The 16607-nt window shown below is 33.9% G+C and overlaps 1 protein-coding gene across 1 annotated transcript; it reads right to left on the bottom strand.

Moving 5' to 3' along the window:
- Window positions 1–7070: 7070 nt before the first annotated feature.
- On the bottom strand, window positions 7071–8542 carry LOC149174647 (uncharacterized). The gene has a single exon (XM_089419372.1). The coding sequence runs from the start codon at window positions 8214–8216 to the stop codon at window positions 7779–7781; it is 438 nt and encodes a 145-aa protein (XP_089275498.1). The 5' UTR covers window positions 8217–8542; the 3' UTR covers window positions 7071–7778.
- Between the last annotated feature and the right edge of the window lie 8065 nt (window positions 8543–16607).

Raw genomic sequence — 16607 nt, 5'->3', positions numbered from 1 at the left:
TGTTATAATTCCAATGTAAATACTCCGTATTTTGTGGGCGTGGAGCGCGTAGTTATTAAAGAGTCATAGGGTTGTCCACCCTTACTTTGATAATGTAATGTTGACTATAGAAGATCTACCCATGGTCTACGGACCATGGAATTGTATAAATAAAGCAAAGCTCTAAGTAGTCAAAGGAATCTAAGATAAAATAATGCAGATGTATGCAAGATAGTTCTGAAGTGCAATTCTAAGTTTTGGGTCATAATGTAGGTAGAGGCTCTGCAGCTGAGTGCGCAGAGGCCTAGTAATCCGCAACTGAGTGCGCGGACCCCTGTAGCTGAGTGTGCAGGACGAGTCGAGTCTGTAATCATCTGGAAGTATTAATAAAGAGAAGTTTCTATCATTTCCGCGTCTTTATTTCCAGTTTATGCATATGTTATATTGGGTATGAATTTCACTTCTAAATGCTTATATGATGCGCAAATGTGTATAAATGTATTGGTTAAGTGAATGCAAGTAAGAACAATTGTTTACGCGAAGATAATTAAGATCTATCAATAAGATAAGTAAGATACTTAGCCTAGTTGGGGAATTAGCGCAGTTCGCTACCCTAGCAGCACGAAAGGACTTCAGCCCCTCGATAGGGTTGCGTGAAGGTCGATTGTAACAGATCGCAAAGGTACTGAAGGGTAGAACAGAGCTTAAAGCCACCTGCGCGACGACAGGTATAGTTGGAATAAACCGACATCACAACCATCTCAAGGGTGAAGAAACTTGGTTCCAGCATCCCCCCCATACTACTTCGGGTGAGACTTCAGTCCGCGCTCCGCGGGCTAATGCCGAAAGGGCTAGTAGTGTAGGGATTTATTTGGCTAACTAATGCTGAACCTGGGTCAGGCCCCCTCAAGCCAACAAATCACCTTTCACCTATGTGCTCTTTCACATAGTTCCGTTATAACTTTCACCTATGTGCTCCTTCACATAGGGGAAGAACCACATGGGTGAAGAAGCAATATGAGGAGCACATAAGGGAAGAACCACATGGGTGAAGAAGCAATATGAGGAGCACATAGGGGAAGAACCACAAGGGTGAAGAAGCAATATGTTCAAAGGACATAGTAATAATTATATAACAACTTCTACTTTAGAAATGTGGTCATTATAAATGTTAGGAACTAATGTAGAAGAAATGTAGCATAATCTTGGAATGTAGGTATTCTAAGTGTTTTCTATTCTCTAACCATACTTAGATAAAATTGATTTTAGATTAATGGATTGCAATATCCATTCGACAATATCAATGAACATGTGAATATAGAGGTAGCAAATGCTTACACACTTCCAAGCATAAAAATTTGAAATAATATGGCCATGTGAATGACAAACGTTATTTTCTATAACGACAAATGACCGACTAATTAACATTGAACCAAATGAATGTCTTTATGTGTTTTCATTTCAAATTTGTAGATTTAAATATACAAATAGGAATAAGTTCTCACAACACACCAGCATTCCAAGTATGGGAGTTTGTATAAAAGAATTTCTAGTTTCTCTTGGGAAGATTTGTTCTACCAAGGAGTTTGCTGAGAAAATGATGTCAAAAGCTAATCCAAATTTTGTACTAAGAAGAAGTTCAGATAGGTTGACCACGTATCATTTAGGTTACAGGAGAAAATGCCAAAGGACCGATAATAATAGCCCATTAGGAGAGGTGCAAGCTGACAAGTCTCATCCAAAGAGAGCCAACCTCTCTTCACATAACCGATCAAAATTTGATAATTCAAACCCTGTTTTACGGGATACAGTGAAATTTGTGAAGTTTCTACCTTTCCCACAGGGACATGATTACATATCGAGCAACATTGGCTTCTTTCATCTTTTGAACATTGCCCAGTCTGCAATCACTCTGCAATGACATTCTTGGGCACGAGCAATATGACAAACTCCTATATAATCTGGATTTTCCCTAAAATCACTACGATTCATTATGTCATCAAAATACTTGATGTCTTGCTCAAGCTTAAGTTCCCAATAATTTCCACATTTCGGTTTGCTCACTCATTTCATTTTTGATAAAAATATAATGGTCTAATATTATCACGATCTTTTCTCGATTCCAAACCTATGATAAACTATGCTAAATATAATTTAGCACAAAGTTTTAAAGTACCAGAAGCAAATGAGACAGTCTAGTCTGTTGATATTACCAATGGCCAATGTTTTTTTCATTCGTGTGGATAACTGTCTTACATATTTTATCTAATAATTTCTAAATATTGTTGCCATATGCAAACATGCTTTTAAAATTCCATACATTTACATATAATCAAAATTTAATGTCTTCCTCTTCAATGTTCCTAGTTCCTTTACCCTGATTCAGGGGTATCTTGGTTTTATTTATGATGGTTGCTTTATATATATCAATTATCCATTAATTGATTTGTGTCGAAGATGGAACTACTTTTAGGGAGAAATAGAATATTCCAGGGAGCATAAAAAATCGATATATATATAATTACTTTTCTCATAACACTTCATATTTATTTATACATATCATATGATATAAAAAATATATTTAACTCATATTTATTTATACATATCATATGATATAAAAAATATATTTAACTTAAACAAATTTATAGATAAACAAATTTTACATTACTTGAAAAAGAATAAATATATTGAATCGTATTCATTTTTACTAATAAATTAATAAGTGATTTGGTTTAATTAGTATAGTGACATTTTATGTAATTTTATAAGTGATTTGGTTTAATTAAGTATAGTGATTTTTATGTAATTTTATGGTTTTTGCAAATTAAGTTAAAACATTCTCATGTAGTGTGTTTAAAACAATCACTTATAATGAGTTTTGAGAGGGTTATTTGATTTCAAGTTTTAATGTGGTGAAATAGTTTTTGTAATTTTTGTTGAAACATTTTTGTGAAGTTTTTAAGTAATTTGTTTAAATCAATTATTTATAATGAGTTTTGAGAAAAATATTTGATTCCAAATTTCAATGTGGTGAATTGTATTGAAGGGGAATTTATAAATAATAAAACATATTTGAACTCATTTTTTGAAAAAAAAGAAAGAAAAAAAGGAGGATTATAATATTTCAAGCCATAATAATATATTGGGCATGCATTTTGAATCAATTCACGGTTGTTCCACAATCATGAAGGATGAAGCTCTCCATTGAGCACCCAAGACTTAAAAGTACCAAACTTAGTTGTGTTCAAATTCAAGTATGAATTTAGCGAATGCATCAAAGCCATGGTAGCCAAGTATTTAAGATCTTGATATCCAACCACAAGATAGACTAAATCAAACTAATAAATACACCCATTTTATAAAAATTGGGATCTATCACCAAAGTACAAACACCCAAAAATTTACATAAACAAAAAAAACTCAAAATCAAACAAAGAATTGGTATTTCACCTCACCCATACAAACTTTCTTCTTATAGTTTTATTAAACAACTAAAAATTCCTTCAATTTAATTACTCTATCCCTATAGATTAGTGTTTTATATAGCATACCAATAACACATGGGTGTGGGCATGTTGGTGTTGTATCAATCTTAAACTTCACATTTCAAGCTTCACTATTCAAGGTTTATGCTTCAACATGCTCAATGCAAGATTGCATGATGTGAGACTTGATGAAGACAAGCTTTGTATAGCATGCCTAAAGACCCATTGTGGACATAGTGTGTGTTTATTTGAAAGTCTCAGGGATGTGGACACAATTTATGCTTATCTTAGAGCTTCATCTTGGATTCTTAGCATTGTAGATATCATGTTATCTTGGATTTCAACTAGAGGAATTGCCAACTTCTTTTATTTTTTGCAATTCTATCTAGAAATGCTAATATTAGAGATATTGAATTTATAAATATTCTAAGTTGCTCATCAAAGTGACAGTTTTAAAAAATAAACGTGTTGTCTAATTATTATACAATTTGTCCTTTTCCACCATGATGGATTATACTTTTGGAATAGGTTGTGATTTATTGATATTTAAAATGTTTTTTTGAATGTATAAATGAATTCAACACCTTAAAAAACCTTTAAAATACATAGATTTTACAAATTACACAACTCAAATTTATAATTATAAGAAATCTCTATTATATTACTAGTCAAATTAACTAGAAAAAAGAAACATATCTAATTATTAATAGTAATACCCATCAAATTTAACCACTAGTTATCACTAGAACTCTCCAATCCACCTCACCTACCTTTTGGACTAGGACATTTGAGGTCGAGTCTAGGCTCTGAAATCCACCGCACCCACCTTTTGGACTAGGATATGTGAGGTTGAGTTTAGGCTCGGATTGGCCAAACTACTTTTAACCGTCATTGAAGATTTGATGTGTATATTGTTTTTTTGAAAAGGGCGTTATTAATTTTCACACCATTTGACATGTCGGAGCATGCTCCCATTTTTGGAATAAAATAATTTTGTTTTGTAATTTTTATTTTCACAACATTTTCATTAAATAAGTAGTTTTTAAGTGTGATTTTTTGGAAAGTTTTTCGATCTAATTTGTCTAGAATCCAACACAAATTCATTGAAATCACTAGTTTGACAAGTGAACTCTTCACAATCAAAGTGCCATAGGGGTTTGTGATGGTGTTGAATCCATATATGCAGTCAAATAACTAGTGTAAACAACACAAATCAAAATTTGACCACAATTTTTTTTGCCCAATTCCAACCAAAAATCCCCAAAAACTCTAAAATATCACACTTAAAAACTACTCCTATCACAAATTCTAAATTGTTTTCATTTTTTTTTTCTCTAAAAAAAAATTGCAATTTTTTTTAAATTTTAAATTATATATTTTCATATTAAAAAAAAATATAATTTGAATCATAATAAACTTTTAACATAAAAATAAAAAATAAATAGATTTCAAGTGCAAACACACTTACCCCCATCACATGAATGGTGAATGGCCGGTGGTTAGGTTATTGTTATTTATTTTTTAAAATATTAAAATAAAATTAAGATAAATATAAATATCTATTATTGTTATAATACTATGTTTTTAGTAATAACTTATCTAATTTAATTTTAAAATTATAATTTAATTATTAAATAATAAAAATATTTATTTGATTTTATTTGGGAGGGTTTAACTCTCGTTGTTTAGAATTGAATGTATTTGATTTAAGTGATTTCAATTTAGTTGGGTTATTATATTGATCTAGTTTGTGTTAAGTGTAATTGAGTTTATTTATTGTAGTTGATTTGGTAAAGAGTGATTGATTATGGTTGACTTGGCAAAGTATAGTGGGTTTGGCTCATTATGACTTGTTGTATAGTAACGTTTTTGGTTTATTATGAAAATTATAGTTGATTTTCTTTAAAAATGGCTCATTGTGATCCACCATGATCTATTTATTGAACTATGGTTGACTTGGATTGATTTTTATGGATGCTTTTGCTAAGCATTGTTGAGTTCCATTATTGCTATTTTTGGTTGACTATGCTTGAGTATAGATGACTTGGATACCTAGGATGACTATGCTTGAATTCTTCTTCACTATGCTTTTTTTTTTTCAGTGGGGGAGAGAAATCCCCGCTGAAGAATCATAATACATCTTATATTGCCGAAGCGAGCAGAATACGTCATCATAAGTCATCATCGAAGCAGATTACATCATCATACGTCATCCTCAAACACATACGTCTGCAGCAGCAATGCGCATGGGCAGGATTCGAACGTGGTTGGGGGGTGCGAAAGCCAACCGCCCCAACCACCGTGTCATGCACACCGGGTTGATTTTTGTAACTAATGAATAAATGCAATGCACTATCTTCACTTTAGTTGAGTGTGGTTACCTTAGCTAGTTGTGGTTGACCATGGCTGGCTTTAATGGACTTTGGTTGATTGTAGTTGAGTACCCTAACCATGTTGTATTATAGTTAATTATTGTTGACTTTGTTTAACAATAGTTAGTTGTGCTACTTGGGGTTAATTATGGTTGAATTATTTGGCTATGGAAAGTGTGAGTTTACTTTGGTTTACTTTTGTCTATTATGGTTGACTATATTTATTTAGTTTAGTCTAGATGATTGTGGTTAACTTTGGTTATGAGCTTGATTTGGTTAAATATCGCTGATATAATGATTGTGTTTAATTTTATTTTACCACTGCAACAATATAAATTAGATGGATAGCAAACACCAATAGACATCAATCTAAAATAAACATTGAAAAACACCTCTAAAATTAAAATAATCATAAAGAAATTACTAAATTATAGTAATATAATTTTATTAAAAAGAATTAATATGTAAGTTCAACATATATACATTTAAAATAACATGCAAGCCCATACCACTTACCAACTAGTGTTGAGTGGTTTTTATTGAATAACAATGATGAGTCACACTGCATTCATTGATCGCAGCCAATGGTGGTTATCCTCACTACTAGTTTGATCACTGAGTTATGATTGGTTAGCAACCACTGATCGTTATCCTCATTGCTAGTTTGACCACTTGAGTTATGATATATTTTCTCACTATTCGGACAAAAGAAATATGCAACAAGATTATTAACCATGGAGATTCACCCCACTTATGAAATTTTTTTATTTGTAAATAGGTTTTGTTACATTATCATTAACCAATACCATGGTTGATCAATACCACATGTCCAAAAAATCGTAAGTCATTTCATATGGCACTGGAAAAAGACTTAATTATAAATCTTAATATTTGATTTGGGAATATTATTAAAAATATTTTTAAATATTCCATGAAATTAAATTTCTCTTATTTATCTCATAATTTTTCCCCGAATGAAAAATCACAATTTCATTAGGATGTTGAAAATTACATATTGTAAATGCTTCGATTTGGGAATATTATTAAAAATATTTTTAAATATTCCATGAAATTAAATTTCTCTTATTTATCTCATAATTTTTCCCCGAATGAAAAATCACAATTTCATTAAGATGTTGAAAATTACATATTGTAAATGCTTCAAAAAGAATAGGCAGAAAAGGTGACCATAGCTATAATTTGATAAACTGTGAAAAATGTCAAAAATGAGAGATTGAAAGTTAAATACAAATTTACATTTCGGAATAAAATATATACATAAATAATCTGGTAAAAATATGAACTGTAATATTACATAATCATAAAAAATCAGGCCCCGCATGTCATATCACATAATCATCAAAAATCAGGGCCGGACTGCCCTGGCATGCTCCTGATCATAGTATAATCTGTGAAAACACTGATAGTATTCGTGCCTTGTCTGCTCCTAGATCATCCAATACCCAAGGCTGGATCATCTCATAATTATTAATAATTAAAATTATTAATAATTAAATTTAAATACTTTAGGCTCTATTCCAACGCATACAAAACTATGAAATTTTATTAATTATAATTGAGTATAGTTGGACGATGCTTAAGTTGAATCGTGATTAAGGATTCATCTTTTTTGCATAGTTTTTCACTTAATTAGTCCCTCTTTTGAGGACTATGCCATAGAGAAGGAACCTGCCATTACAGCTTAGAAAATGGTTATAGAAACAGACGAATATATAGCAGAGGGCAGCCAGGGCTTTATTAGCATAGCTTTCCATGCCGTCTTGGAGAATATCAGGTAGAATCTGCGCTGAAAATCGAACCTGAGAATCGATCCTGGTCCGATTGTGTTAAAACTCCCACGGATCTTCTACAATTACTATCCAGATCCCAGCGGATGGCCATGGGACTTTTATTTATAAACATGTAGCAGTACCCTAACTCTCTATGTCTCAATTGTGGCAGCAGCCTGTATGTCAGCCTGAATCTGCCACGTTCTGTAAATCTCGACTAACATCTTTTCATCGTACTCCTTTAGCGGCCGCGGTCCAAAGGGATTCCCACCGCCAACAGCATACTTAGGTGCGAACCCGCCACCCATTAAATCACTGGAGAAAACCCTGGAATCTGCCAGATTCAGCATCATTTTCACATAAGCGTCTCTCAGCTTAACCAGATAAACCATGGGATTCAACCATTTCCTTAATTTGAGCTTGGGGAGGACCCTGAATCCCCAGATCTTTCTGCTCTTGCGGCTGCCTCCCAGCTTGGCTCTTCGCAGGCGGCGACGCTTGGTGGAGCCAGCCAGCCTCACATATTTTCTCCTGCTCTGCAACAGAACCTTCAAGCTCTCATAAACCCCCATAACCCCAACAAAATTCATAACCCCAACAAAATTCACAGCAAATCCTTTCTATTTTTGCAAGCTCCTTAACTCAAAATAACCCCAAACAAAAATAAAATTGAAGTCTGGGCGCACACAAGAAATTGAAAAATTCAACAGAATATGCGTTATACAGAGGAGATTTATTGTCCAAACCCCCTTCTGTAACGTGCCCTAAACGCCTCTACTAGTTCCCATGCATTGAATTTTTAAAAACGGGCTGCGGCCAACGGATTAACGAGGAAAAAAGCTGAAAAAACAGAAGCTGTGGGCGATGGAGCAGTGTATTAACAGAGATTGCTGATATAAATGAGACGTTCATAATTTTACCATCGAAGTACACCTAAAGCGAATGCGCATGCGTCACAAAGGGTATGTAGTCCATAGGCTAATGGCTGTGTCGCCAACATAGTATAAATTTGATCGGCTATCTTACCTTTCAAATATTCTTTTTTCAATGAATATTATCCTTTATTTACCGAAGGTTTAAAAAAATAAATTACTTTGTGTTCTAGAGTGTGAAAACTTATTATAATTTAATTATCAAATGCGTGGTGAGGATAGGATAGTTATGATTGGCTGTTATCAGGCAGGTTGACTCATAGCTGTTATTCCAAGAAAAGTATGCCACCTAGAATTATCAGTGGGTGTACTCATGCTAAATGCCCTTTAGTCTTGAATTGTTAACTTGTTTCCTTACATCCTAAAAAAACAAGTTCTTAATCAAAGGAAAGTAGTTTTAAAACTTACTCCAAACTTTAAATATAGTTAAATTATTTTTCTCATTATGTTTTATTTTTATTTATACACTCATTATCAACCCTGCCCTTGATAACCATAATTATCTCTCTATGTTGACCAACACTAACAAGAAAATGAACATCCCTAAGATAAGACCCAGTGGTCTACTACCAAGACTCCTTGGGACGATAAAATCTGTCAAATTTGTGATACTAAGAAGGTGGAAGATGAAACACACTTCCTTTTAGACGGCTCCACACTTTGTGATACTAAGAAGGTGGAAGATGAAAAGAACTTCCTTCTAGAGTGCCCGACTCTTGCTCACATCCTCTCTCAATTCCCTATCATCAGCCACACCTCCAATCTTCTTGACTTATTAACCCAGCCCAACTATAGCAATCTTGGAGTGCTTCTTTTCCTTCTTCTTCTTTTTTTCTTTTCTTGAGGTCTGATAGACCACCACATTGGTCCATGTTGATCTTAGTGGATGTTAATCATAATCATTATCATCATTTTTATTTATACATATCATATTATATAAAAAAGTATATTTAAATTAAGCAAAATTATACCTCTTGAAATTGAATAAATATATTCAATCATATTTATTTTTACTACTAAATTAGATAGTGATTTGGTATAATTAGGTATAGTAATTTTTAATGTAATTTTGTAGCTTTTGCAAGTTATCATGAAACATTTTTAAGTAGTTTGTTTAAGCCAATTACTTATATTGACTTTTGAGAGGAATATTTGATCTTAGGTTTTAATGCAGCAAGTTGTGTTAAAAGATGACTTTATATATAATAAAATAAGTTTGAACCAACTTTTAAATAGTAATTTAGGGGGATTTTAAAATTTCAAGCCATAATAATATATAGAGCTTGCATTTTGAAAAAACAAACCACCATCGTTTTACAAATAAGAGGGATGGAACTAAGGATAAAGCTCTATTACTAGCACCCAAGACTTGAATGTCCTCAACCTAGTCGTGTTAAGATTCAAGTATGAATTTATCAAACACATCAAAGCCGTGGTAATCAAGCATTTAAGATCTCCATATCCAACCACGAAATAAACTCATTTTCTATATTAAACCAATAAATAGACCCATTTGATCAAAATTGAGATTCTCTGTCCCCATAGATTAATCTGTTATATATCATACCAATAACACTTGGATGTGGGCATGGTGGTGTTGTGCATGAACCTTCACATTTCAAGCTTTAGTGTTCATGGTTTATACTTCAAGTGCAAGATTGCATGATGTGAGACGTGATGTAGACAAGCTTTTCTAGAATGCCCAAAGATCCATTGTGGGTGTAGTGTGTTTTTATTTAAGCGTCTCAAATATGTGAGCACAAAATACTTAGAATCTCATTATGGAGTGTTAGCATTATGGGTACGATGTAGTCTGTGCTTATCTTGGAATCTCAGCTAGGGTAATTGCTAACTTCTTTTATTTTTTGCAATTTGCTCTGGAATTGCTAATATATTTCAGATAAGCGAATTTTGAATATTTTAACTATATTTGAGATAAGCGAGTTATGAATATTTTAACTCACTCATCAAAGTCACGATTTTAAAAATTAACAAAATGCTAATAATGACATGTAGATTTTGAAATTTCAAATATATAATGATTAAGTGAAAATAGACTCTAACTATTAGATATTTTTTTTCTTTTTCATCTTAATCTGAAAATATATTTTAAGTAAAATTTTTAAATATAAAAATAGATTCAATACCCTAAAAAAATTCTTGAACCATATAGATTTTGGAAATTAAATAACTAAATTTATGATTTAAAAAAATAAATTAACTAGAAAAGAAACTACTACAATAAAACTAAAACATCTAGTAATAACACTGCACTTTTAATTAAAAAAAATACAAATTAATACACCATCAAATTTAACAATAATCACCACCATAAAAATGGGTATAACGCACCTAGCTTTTGCAGTAGGAGAAGTAGGGTCAGGTCGGACTCGGACTTGATGTGTACACTGTTTTTTTGAAACAAGGGAATGTTTTCGTTATCGAGTTTCACACTCTTTGGCATGCCAGAACACGCTCCCTTCATCGGAAGAAAAGATGTTTGGTGACCACAACGGGTTCCCAGTTTTCACACAATTCTCATGACTTGGCCCATAAATATCACAAATTTCGAATTATTTTTTTGATTATTACGCCGTAAGGCGTTCCCCTCTCAAGTAAACTTCCCTAAAATCTACCTGTCATTCGTCTGTGCCGTTAGATCATGTGTTATAATCGACGATTATAGTATTGTCGATCGTTGGATTAAAAGAAGGGAGTTGAATGGTTATAACCGGGAAGCTGAAGCGAAGGTCCAGATTGATGTACGCATTGATCGATGTACGCATCGGATATTGCAGCTCCAACCAAACGGCCGCATATCCCCCCACTTGCTTCACATGATCTGCAGACTTTGTCTCTCTGTGTATCATTGGAAACGCATTCTGCTTTTCCGACTTCAGCTTCTACTTGTTCCGTAGAACATCCCCGAATCGAATACCCTGAGTTTTAGAAATCGTAATAGACGATAGCATTACATTTCCAGAGCCGCGCTCCTGTGGAATCGAATGCATCTTGAAAAGGGTCCGGTTCTTGGAATCGAATGCACTTGTACACATCTAGGGTCCGGTTCTCTTTACCCGAAATGTAGCAGGAGGCGTTTCCATGTTCTGATAAGTGTATCTGAAGATTATTAAAGGGACGATTGAAAAAATTGCAGTTCTCTCCCCTGACAATAAGGAACACGAGAGCAGAGTACCTCCTCAGTATTGTGTAACTCCGGCCATGAATTTCGATAACTGGAGTTGCGTTCTGCATACAGTTGATTTGAAAGGCAGGGTGACCGCATCCACGCTTTCCTGCGCCAAAAGGATACGTTATATTCATGATCCCACAATTCCTAGCATTTAAGCAATACTCATATTGCGCGTCGAAGCATAACGAGCAGCGAATTAGAGAGGCCCAGCAGGCAGCCAGGATAAGGAAGAAGAGGGGTTGACGAGGGGAAAGAAGATAGCGAGGAGCATATACTTCCATGGCGAGAGACAGAGATAGGTTTGATCTTGGGGAGTAAAAAAATGATCAACGTAACAGAGTGGGGCGCAGAGGTGTCGTTGTTGGGAATTTCAGAAATAAAAATGATGATGAAGAGGCTGGGTCAAGTATTAATCACGTGGACAGATAAGTTTAGGGTTCTTGGAATTCTCAAATTTTAATCTTATAATTGTTAACCATATCAATTTTCGTGGAAGGACGAGCAGAGGTGTCGTTGTTGGGAATTTCAGAAATAAAAACGATGATGAAGAGGCTGGGTGAAGTATTAATCACGTGGACAGATAAGTTTAGGGTTCTTGGAATTCTCAAATTTTAATCTTATAATTGTTAACCATATCAATTTTCGTGGAAGGACGGGCAACGTGACTCTCCACACAATGGATGACCCACTCATCCACGCACCTCATTTTTTTCTATAAATCAAATGATTTAGGACTAAAGCGTCCTTCCAGAAATCATGTCTACCATGAAAGTAGTTGTGATTTAGGACTAAAACGTCCTTCCAGAAATGATGTCTACCATGAAAGTAGTTGTGGTGGCAGGAAGCATAAGAGAAAGTGCCACTGAGGAAATATGAAATAAAATATAAGCGTAATTTGGGGTTTTGCAATTAAAGTAACTGATGTTTTTTTAATGTAAAAAGTAATTGAAAGTTAAGGGAGATTTTTTTTGTTTGTGGGACAAGGGACTCACTTTTATTGGTGCTAAGTTTAAGAAGGCATACATACTCTACTTTTTCTAGTTTTGATCTTCTAATCTCTCAAGAGGAAACACATGCTTTTAACCATAAGCTCACTTAAACTGTATAATATAATATCATATATATCATGAGAGTAAATTATTATTAATATTTGGTTTAATGGTGATTTAGTGGCAACAGTTGATTGAAACTACTTTGATTGGACACTTCACTCATTTATATTGAACTTAACAACACCTGGAAAGTACTTTGAATATCTCATCAAGCATTCTATGTTTATTTTTCATCAAATACTTTAAATAAAAACTTCCAAAAACTTTTTCATAAGTAAAAATAAAATATTCATAATCATTGAAGTTATTCATAATTATTGAGATTTGAATTATTGAAATTTGATAAATAGTAAATATTGATTATTGAACTGAGACTTCTGTGATCCATATCAATTTTTTTGTGAAGAATCTTCGGCGAAAATCACATAGAAAAACTTATGTCGACGCATTTCATCGTCAGGACAAGTTGAATGAGCAGATCACATTTAGCACATTAAATAGACAAGAATCCATGACTCAACCGCTAAAATATAACAGCTAGAAATGACATGAAAGTAAATATCGATATTAATATGTGTATTATTATAATAGAAATAGGTTATATATATCTATATATATATATATATATATAACAATTATTATTTATAATTTTATAAAATTAATCACTTTATACGAATCAATAGGAAAAAAAAAATTATATCTAAAAATTTTCAAAATCTATTTTTAATTTTTAAAATATTAAATTTAATATATGATTAGGCTTTATAAAAACTATTTAAAATTCTTATAATTAATTAAAAGTTAATTATTTTTGACTAAAAACAAAAATAATGTAATTACGCCGTAAGGCGTTCCCCTCTGAAATAAACTTCCCTAAAATCTACCTGTCATCCGTATGTGCCGTTAGATCATGTGTTAGACGATTATAGTATTGTCAATCGTTGGATTACTTCCCTAAAATCTACCTGTCATCCGTATGTGCCATTAGATCATGTGTTAGACGATTATAGCATTGTCAATCGTTGGATTAAAAGAAGGGAGTTGAATGGTTATAACCGTTCACTGGGAAGCTGAAGCAAAGGTCCAGATCGATGTACGCATCGGATATTGCAGCTCCAACCAAACTTATTACAACAATCGAAAACCAGTGGACTTTCCCAAGGCGAATTCTTGAATCTCCCCACCTACGTCTCCTTGCTTCGCTACAATGGCCGCATAGCCCTCATCGACTCTGCCACTGGGGAAACCACCACATTTCGCCAACTATGGTAGAGCGTAAAGTCACTTGTTGCTGGTTAACCGGCCTTGGCATCAACAAATCCAACATTGTACTCATCCTCCCGCCGAATTCAATCTATTTCTTCATTATCTACGTGGCTGTCTTGTCCATTGTCATCTGTTTGGTATGCTTTTTTTTCTGTGAGAGGTGGAGACTATCGGGCAACAGATTCTGAGACCTTCTTTACTCAGGACTTGGAGCTGTTTACTGGGTTCCAGCAACAACCCTTCTTTAAGCACTACTAGTGACAAACAGAGATTTAGTAGATCCAGTGGCATGGCTAATTTCATTGAGACAGGTAGTGACAGAGGATGCAGCAAGGCTAATGGCAGAGGAAGGGGCAAGAGTTTCAGTTGACCTAGTGGGCAATTTCAGAATCAATAGAAGTGCTAAGGTTTCGTAACCCTCCATCATGATGCTATTAAATTTCAAGTAAGCGGTATCTCCTATTTTGGTTGCTAGGATTTGAGTATCACTAACTCCGAATAACCCTATCTGTTTACATAGAGGGAGAAATAAGAGCAATGGGGTTGTTTGATAAGTAGTGTAACGGTACTCTCACAGGTCCTCGCCCTGAGAATGGCCTCGGTAAACTCAACAGGCAAGGGAAGGTCTGTTTCATCACATATCTTCATTCATCCCTTCATTTGCATTCTACTCAGTTCCTTACTTTACTTTGGGACTTTGAAGGCCAAGGCTGGAAGTAGCTATTGTTTGTTTTAACTGTATTTTCAGGGATTACTGTGGATGGAGGTAATGCAGATGTAGTTGTTGATTAATACCGTCATTACAAGGTATTATTATCTGCAAATCTAAGAACAATAAATGTCACTAGGACAACCTATATGCAGTGGCTACTTGTAAGCCATCCTCAAGCTTTATGTGCATGTCCAACCCCATTATTGTTGTTTTCATACTAATGTATCAATAGTTAAACTCCTAGATGATTTGGGTATCAACCTGATGCAAAATTTCATGTGGGTTTTGAAGGAGGATATTGATCTAATGTCTGTGATGGGAGTAGATACCTATAGATTTTCAATCTCATGGCCCAGGCTTATTCCTGGTATATTTCTGTTTGAGCTCCGACCACATGTTTAATCGTGAGAATTTAGTAAACACTCCCTTGAAGGCAAGATGCCCTGATCTTCATTGTAATCTTTACTTCTTTTGGTTAACTGTGTCATATATGGTTTCTTTTTTGAACATGTCGAAATTACTTGGTCTTTTGTTTTGTTAATGGCACACCTACGTTATTCGCTTTACTCTAATATAGTGTGTGAGCTATCATATCAAGGATTTTTCTTATCAACGATGTTATGCTATCTCATTTATCTTAGTGGTACCAATAATTGTGAGTTCTAATTACCGATTTCCCAAATACCTTGAAAATACCTTGGGTAGGATCAATATTTACTAGTAATTGACCTTCGGTTCTGAATTTGACCGAGCGATTATTCACTGAAATGTAGTTGAAAGTGAAACAACAAACTTCAGTCTAAAACTTGCCAAAAAGTCTCTTGCTATTCGACCAGATTGCTCCTTTGAGTTTCCAAACATTTGGCAAGTAATGCCAGTCCAAGTCAAACTAATGTGATAATTAGATTTTTGCAGTCATCTCTATTCCAAGTCCAACTACATTAGTAATTAGATAGCCTGAGTTTCCAAACATTTGGAAAGTAATGCCAGTCCAAGTCAAACTACAGTGATAATTAGATTTTAGCAGTCATCTCTATTCCAAGTCCAACTACATTAGTAATTAGATAGCCCAGAAATGTGGGCTTCATATACTGCAAAATCAGGGCTAATGGGTCTTTCTGTCTGCCCATATAATATAATTGTAGAATTGAATTCCTTGGTATTAGTTTAAACTAACATAGAAAAAAAAAAGCATAAGGCCCCAACCTTGCCGAATGACTAGATTGGATGCATTGTTAAGTTTTGTTTTTGAACTGATATTGCGCCTGTTGCGCCTGCCCAAAGGCAAGACGAAGGCATATAAACTAATATACAAACCGTGAAAAGAGTAGATGCAACCCATATCTATAGAAGTATGTTATCAGAACACATTCATAGAACGATAATGAATGTTTAGGTAGCAAATTTGTGAGCAACTTTGTCTAAATGTAATGCCCTAACATTGAATGTTTTTAAAAATCTAAATTACTTATGTATTAATATTGTAAAAAAAGTTACAAACAATATTAGGTGTGGTCTGCCATAATAAAAAACCAGGTCATACCTTGCTGCCAGCTAGCATAGGAGTAGGACCATTCTGAGTGAGCATAGGACCACATGTTTAATCCTGAGAATTTAGTAAACACTCCCTTGAAGGCAAGATGCCCTGATCTTCATTGTAATCTTTACTTCTTTTGGTTAACTGTGTCATATATGGTTTCTTTTCTGAACATGTCGAAATTACTTGGTCTTTTGTTTTATTAATGGCACACCTACATTATTCGCTTTACTCTAATATAGTCTGTGAGCTATCATATCAAGGATTTTTCTTATCAATGATGCTATGC

Source organism: Pinus tabuliformis, chromosome 4_1, assembly GCF_031772625.1.
Source record: "Pinus tabuliformis cultivar Carrire ecotype Pingquan chromosome 4_1, CPIR1, whole genome shotgun sequence".
NCBI lineage: Eukaryota > Viridiplantae > Streptophyta > Pinopsida > Pinales > Pinaceae > Pinus > Pinus tabuliformis.
Note: the sequence above shows the minus strand (reverse complement) of the source record. Positions and strands in the feature narration are given on the sequence as shown.